The sequence below is a fragment of the Apodemus sylvaticus genome, chromosome 6 (assembly GCF_947179515.1).
Source record: "Apodemus sylvaticus chromosome 6, mApoSyl1.1, whole genome shotgun sequence".
Lineage (NCBI taxonomy): Eukaryota > Metazoa > Chordata > Mammalia > Rodentia > Muridae > Apodemus > Apodemus sylvaticus.
Window position 1 is genome coordinate 17,454,682 of NC_067477.1, and position 7,189 is coordinate 17,461,870.

Below are 7,189 nucleotides of genomic sequence, written 5' to 3' on the forward strand. Positions count from 1 at the left end.
TTTTGTTCTCAACCTCCTCAAATCAGTTTCCCTGTGATCCCTCAAATCAGTGTCTGATGCCTTCAAGGACTCCCCTCAATAAGCTAAATAGCAAATCACCTGGCTCCCTAGGATTCTATTTTTCTGGAGCATGGTGTTTTTAATGGATAAAAAAAAATGTCTGCTAATTTCTCACAGATCTGTTGGAATGACCTCATCGTCTCTTTGTCCAAAGGAGGTAAGAGAAAACAGTCACGTGTTCAATTCGGCTCTTGTGCTTCTCCCTCTGTGTGAAAAATAAAAAGCAAATTTACCTCCAGTCTCCGAAGGCCCCAGAGGTGAGACAAGGCAAAGGAGACGGACAGGAAATATCCCGGCTGTGATTAGATCCTAGACAGGCTCAGGATTAGAGCTCTGTTCAGATGCCTTCCCATCTGCCAAAGCCACGATTCTGAGGGCTGGGCTGAGGGAAGGCAAGGGGGCAGTCTCGGTTCCCCGGAAACAGAAAGCCTTCTCAGATTCCTCTGCCATGATATTCAGTCTTATGAACTGTCAGGTCTGAAGTGGTCAAATAGTTGCAGGTACACACAACTCACCTAACATGATCACCACCTAGTTCAGAGTAATTATTTTCTGTCTTAGGCTTGGTGAGACACAAGGCGTTGCCAGGCTCTTCACAGAATAGTGAAAATCTCCTAGAGCTCAAGGATAAAACCAGCCCACATTCTTGTTCTATACAGTTCAATGTAGTCCCCGATCTTCAAGGATGCCATGGTCCATGCTTTCCCATCTTTCTAGACACACAGGCAGACGCACGTGGTACACTGGGGCTGTTCCTCTCCCCCACATCTACAGTGGGTTTTCCCAGTCAGGAGGATACAGCCTGAAGCCTCGACCTGGGACCCTTGGATTCCCACTTTAGGGAGCCAGTAACCCACTCTGACCGTTCTCAGGCAGACTCTGGGAACTCTGTGTTGGGAGGACGTCCAAATGCTAGAAACAAATTCTGCAGAGTGGGACACCATGGAGATGGAGTGAGCATGTGGTGATGGTGGTAGTGGGGTGATAGAAATACCTGTGAAGAAGTCGGGGGTTGGATGTCTAGATGTCAGGCCACTGAGGCCGCTGTAGCAGATACCTAGAGGAGTCCTTCTCGAATCTTGTCCCACAAAACTGTGAGTAGTTTAGATGGCTCCTTTAGATCTCTTAGCAACCTCAATAATCGACAGGAACCAAGCAGCCCGTGCTGAGCCTAGTCAGGTTCCTACCAATGTCTAGTTGATCGTTAGCATTTAAAAATCCACTCTGGAGGCTGGAGGGTTGGCTCAGTAGGTACGGAGACTGCGTAGCAAGCTTGAGGACCCAAGTTGGAGACCCAGAGCCCACATAAAGAGCCGGGCACAATGACACCTGCCAGCAATCCCAGTGCTGGCAAGGCGGAGACGGAAGGGTCCCCAGGCTCACTACTCACACAGTCCTAGTGAACTGCTGAGCCCTAGGGTCGGGGAAGTAAATGCCTTGTTCGCACTGCTAAGGAAAAATATCAGTGGGGAAAATAACCACCAATGACCTCTGCCCTCTGTGTTTATAATCTATACATGTGAATGTATAGGTGCGCACACAAACACACACACATACAAACATATACACACACTTGCATATAAACATGCATACACATATACGTGCACACACACATACGTACATGCACACACACTTGCATACAAACACACATGCACACACAAACACACATATATACACACATGCACACATACACACACTTGCACACACAAACACATGCACACACTTGCACGCATGCATACATGTGTGTACACAAACACACATGCTCAAACACCTACACAAACTAACACACACAAATACACACACTCACACACTTACACACATATGCACACATGCATATGCATGCACACATGCACACCCTTACATGTGCCAGTGCACACACACACACACACACACACACAAACACACAGCACACAAACATCACCATTTCTACTTTTTCTAAAACACAGAAAAACCACTGCCCCAGAACCTGTGCATGCCTGGTACAAATGACCAGAACATGCTGAATCCTCCGCCCATTGTCCTTTCTCCTGTGTGCATGACAATTACATGACCTCCAAGCTAAGCTCTATCAAAGGTGACCCAGGTGGGCTCCCAGGGGTCCTAGGCCACGCCGTCTCACAACCCACTGTGGGCGACACACAGTAAATCCCAGGCCAATGAATAAAATGAGCCAAATTTTGTCCCGATTTCAAAAGTGAAGAGCCTGAGACTTGGAGGAGAATCAGCTCACTGAGACTCTAAGGTGTGTGTGTGTGTGTGTGTGTGTGTGTGTGTCTTCAGATCCTTCTGTCAGTTGAATTGCATCCCTCTCAAGAAATGTCCATAAGTCCTAACCCAGCACCTTTAGTTTAGACAGAATCTCTGTATATGTGCAGACAGACTGGGGAACAGGGCACGGACAGGGAAGATGCCACGTAACCACAGAAGCGGAGGTGAGAGTGAGGTCTGTAAAGGACGAGGGACGCCACCGATGGCAGGGGACACCCTGATGCTCGATGGACTGGGAGCAGACCTCTTTCCAGGCCTTCAGTGCCCATGACAGGTGGACACTTGTGTGTGGACCTCTGGCCTCAGAGCTGAAGGAGAAGAAATTCTAGCGTTTTAGCAGGCTTTTCTGTTCATTTGTACCTTTAAGAACTGGCTTAGCTGGGCGGTGGTGACGCACGCCTGTAATCCTAGCACTTGGGAGGCAGAGGCAGGCAGATTTCTGAGTTCAAGGACAGCCTGGTCTACACAGTAAGTTCCAAGACAGCCAGGGCTACACAGAGAAACCCTGTCTTGAAAAACCAAAAAAAAAAAGCCAAACAAACAAACAAAAAAGAAAAAAGAAAAAGAAAAAAGAAAAAGAAAAAACACTGGCTTAAACATGGGCAGAAACACAATGTTTTATGTATCTGAGAAAATGAGGGATTTCCTGAGGCTAATTCTAGAAGGGTCCACTGCACCCCCCATGTCTTGGTCTGCTCTGGAGGAGGAGTGAGACTTGGACCAGCAGAGGGGGCTCCACTGTGCTTGTAGAGGAGGTGGCTGCGCTTTGAGGTTGCCCTGTTTCCTCACAGTCTGAACAATGGGAAGAACAGAGTCACCTGCCGGATTTCAGGGGACAGGCCCAATCTACAGGGGAGGCACTCACGTTTGGAGCCAGTTCTTACTTTTCTGTGACATCAGTGTTACATTTGGGACCTTCCAGGACCATGTGTCATTTTATGACCTAAGACTGGCCAGAGAGCCAGGGACCTGCTTCAGTCAAGGGCCTGGAGGGGACTGTGCTGGCTGGGTGTGCCTCCAGGCCTCTGTCACTGGAAGTACTGCTATGATATGGATTCCTGGGTGGGACTGGAGGCAAGCGTGGGGCAATGCCGAACAGGAGATTCTAAAGCTGGAATATCAATTATTACTGGACAGACACCAGTGGCTTTAGGCACTGTCCAAGAAAGAAACACGGCTGAGATCTTGTACATGCTTGATCCAGAGGGCCCGGGAAGGTGCAGCTCCTGTCACAAATCCTCAGGAATGAGCCCCGGGGCCCCAACAACATCATATTTCCTTCATGGAAATGCCAATGGTTGTCCCTAGAGTAGATGTTTACCAGTCCCAGGTGACTTCTCAGGACCCAACCTCAGAAGTTCCCAAGTGTGACCAAAATAGCATGCCAGAGTCTAGTCAGCCCAGGTTTGGAGGAATGGGAAAGCAGACCCCAGCTCCCAAGGGGGAAAATGGGCGTGGGCCATCTTTGGGTGCAAGAATCTGGGCTCGATCCTAGAGACCTGTGACCCTCTCTCCCCCCAGCACTGGAGGCTTGGTGGCCCTGCCCACCTGGTCGCCTCTGGCTGCAGAAAAATGGATGCCCTCCACGTCAACAATCTCACTGTGGGGGACTGCGGTGGGAAAGGTAGCCAAGGCCCAGGCTGCTGTCCAGGGGCTGTCTTAAACCTTTGAGGCCTAACCTCTTCTATGGCCTTTCTCAGCTTCCTAGAGAGCATGACAGACACACCTCTATATCAGAGTAACATAACCATGCCCCACAGCTGAGGGGTGCCATCTTGACATTTTTTTTCCCAGCTCCAAATCCTTCCAAAGGCTTACACCCTCCGAATCATGTTGCACTGCAAACAGGAATCAGTGAACATGCTCCTAGCCCCGCCCATTCCTTCATCTTTCAGGGTCAGGGCGGGGCGGGGCGGGGCATGCAGGGGGTTTCCCCAGGCGCTGCTTTACCTATTCGCCATTTCTGTGCCAAAGAACTCACAAAGCCTCCCATTATTCTGATTCTACCCAAGCTTCTCTTCTGTCAGTCAGCACTTTCCATAACTGGTCCTGGCCACACCCCACCCCATCCCCCACCCCACCGACCCACTGTGTCTCCAGTCCTCTAGCTCTCTGATGGGCTCTGAATTGCCCTGAGCCCCTCTACCTCCGTGCTGCTCTCTTGAGGAGGCTCAAGCTCACACAGAACCGTCTGCCTGTCGTCCTACTATGTCCACTGCCTCCTCCTCAGAGTCCCGCTGATGGTATTCGCACTTGACTTCGTGCACTGCCTCGGTCCACATGCGTGTCTTTTCACGAGTGCATCTCATCTCGCCCTTATCCAATCATCTAAGAGAGACTGCTTGAAGACCTTTTCGAAGTGCTGATCCCAACACTGGGTCCATTTCTCTTGCTGGGTTCTGGTCTCACCAACACCTTATAACTACCCAGAACGAACACCTAGGCCGCATCCAACTCTGCCCCTCAGCACCCCTATCCTAGTGCTTGGCAGGGTATGTGACACAAGGTGCTAAAGAAGTGAATTGTGTGCTAATATTTCACTGCCAGATAAGACTAGGGAAAGGAAAGAAGGTCTCTCTCTCTCTCTTTCTCTCTCTCTCTCTCTCTCTCTCTCTCCCCCTCTTTCCCTCTGTCTCTTTGTCTCTTTCTCTCACACACATGCGCGAGTGCACACACATACCCCAGACGTACACGGGCTGAGTACTCACTCCCACACACAACTAGGTCCTACAAAACATAGTGCTTCTCCTCTTACGGGAACAGTGAGACAGGTCTGCAGCAGGAAGCAATGCTGAGCACAACCAAGCCCGTGTGGTGCCCGAGGTACCAAGGTGCAGGCTCCTCTAGAAGAAGGGAAGAGATGGCCATCTTGGAATGTGTCCCTAGGGTGAAGCCAGAAGCGGGGAAATGCCCAATCTCTGCAGGCCTAGGTTCACAGCCAGCTTCCTTCCTCACCAACTGAGGTAAACTATTTGATCTCCCTAACATCAGGCGCCCTGATCTGTACAACTCCAGGCTAACAGAACTTGCAAGAGTTCACACGTAGTAGGTCCTCAACAAATCTTAGTGTGCCTTGCGCTGGTGCCCCCATTCACATTTTTCTTCTTTTCAGCTAGCATCAGGTGCTGAGTGAGCAATCAGTGCCATCTGTTGGCAGGAACAAACTGACCAGCTGAAATGTGAATTATAAACCAAAACCAAACCCAAAACCCTACCTCTTCAGACACAGCCACAAAACCCTGGCTCTGGCAGGCTCTGCCCCACAGGTGCTGAAAAAGCCCTGTTTATTTTGTCAAGTCGCTATAGCAACTGCGGATGCTCTAGCCAGCCCCAAGGTTAGTTAGTAATGATCAATTTATCCTGTAACCATGGGAACACCAGCATCTGTGGGATGCACAGAGGGAGGCAGCCTCAGACCTCCTGTGAGGTTTTCTCTTCTCTTCAGTTAAACTCAGCCCACCTCCATCCAGAGTGACTGCTTTCCCCAGGATGGTATTTACACACGAGTAGAATGTGATCGGCCAAGAGCTACATGTTACAGGAGCTGTTAGAGGTCACCGCTTGCTTGCTTAAGAGCTAGCCCTCAGCTGGATTCTGGTCCCCAGGAGTCAACCTGGGGACTTTGGCTCCTTCCATTTCTTAACAACCCTCCTTATTCAGCCTGGTTTTGGAATTGCATCTTAAAGAGACTTCCACCACACGGGTAAAGTTTTGAAAAAGGCAAGTATCCTTTCCCCATCACTCTGGAAAACAATCAGCAGTGTTTGGGGCCCTTGACAAGCACCCAGAGGACAACAGGGTGTCGTCCCCCTGTCACTCTGCTCCCAACACAACCGCAGAAGGTAAAAATGTCATAGTTTGGGACGTGTGTCCTGCCAAATGTAGCCTTTCCCTGTGGCCACACTGTGGTCAGCTCTGGGTCTTCCCAGGGGCCACACACAATCCCAGAAAAGGGCGTGTGTCTTTGTTCTGGCTCAAGAGAACATCTAAGATCACAAGTCCGGGAGGGCTAAGAGGTCATTTGTCCGCCTGCCTCGAGGAACCTGTTTTGTGTGGAGGTCGTTCCCTGCTCAAACCCAGCACAAAGCAAAAATGCTTTTAACCATCCATCTCTATCACAAATCCCTGTCACTGCCTTCCTGAGCAATAGAGGCTCAAGCCCCACCCACAGTGGAGAGAAGGGGGTGCGGGGGTGCCCGAGGACACCAACAAGTGACAGAGTACCAGCGTCAAGCAAATCCAGAATGGGGAGAGCAGCTTCCTTTCTACCAGTCCAGGGGGCTCCAGAGCAAACAGTGGGTGGGGGTTGGGCTGGGAGGGGCTACTCCGGCTGCCCAGGCTCCTCGGAACGGTCTTGCTCAGAAGTGGGGGTGCTCAATGGAGACAGCCCTACTTCACCCTTCCGTGTGCAAGGGGCATAGGGCACTCCACCCAGGACAGTCAAGCTTCCCAGTACGCGCGCCAGGTGGAGCTCCCCGGCTCGGGACAAAGGACCTGGCCACGGATGCTAGAGCAGCACCGGGAGGACAGCGAGGCTGGGGTCCTGAAAACTTGGCGACCCCAGGGCACGTGGGGAAGATTCCAGGTTACCTGAGCGGCCATAAAAGACAGATCCATGACGTCGCGGCTGGTGTGGCTGCTGCTGCTGCTGCTGCCCGCGCTCCAGTCCTCGCTGCTGCTGCTGCTGCTGCTGCTGCTGCTGTCGTCGCCTTCGCGGTCGCTGCTGCGGGTCCAGCCTCCCGCACAGTTATCAGGGAGCGGGCGGAACCGCGAGCAGGTGCCCCCGGGCCCCGGCGACCGTGACCTCAGCCGACCCGGCGTGGTGGCGCGTCTCTAGCCCTCACAGCGCCCCGGCTGGCTC

At 51.6% G+C, this 7,189-nt stretch overlaps 1 protein-coding gene across 1 annotated transcript in view; it reads right to left on the reverse strand.

Annotated features, from left to right (window-relative positions):
• C6H14orf132 (chromosome 6 C14orf132 homolog) overlaps window positions 1-6,945 on the reverse strand; it is a 30,142-nt gene extending 23,197 nt beyond the window's left edge. The window contains exon 1 of the mRNA XM_052186664.1: window positions 6,919-6,945. Within this exon, the coding sequence (XP_052042624.1) occupies window positions 6,919-6,945 (27 nt within the window). The remainder of the gene's footprint in view (window positions 1-6,918) is intronic.
• Between the last annotated feature and the right edge of the window lie 244 nt (window positions 6,946-7,189).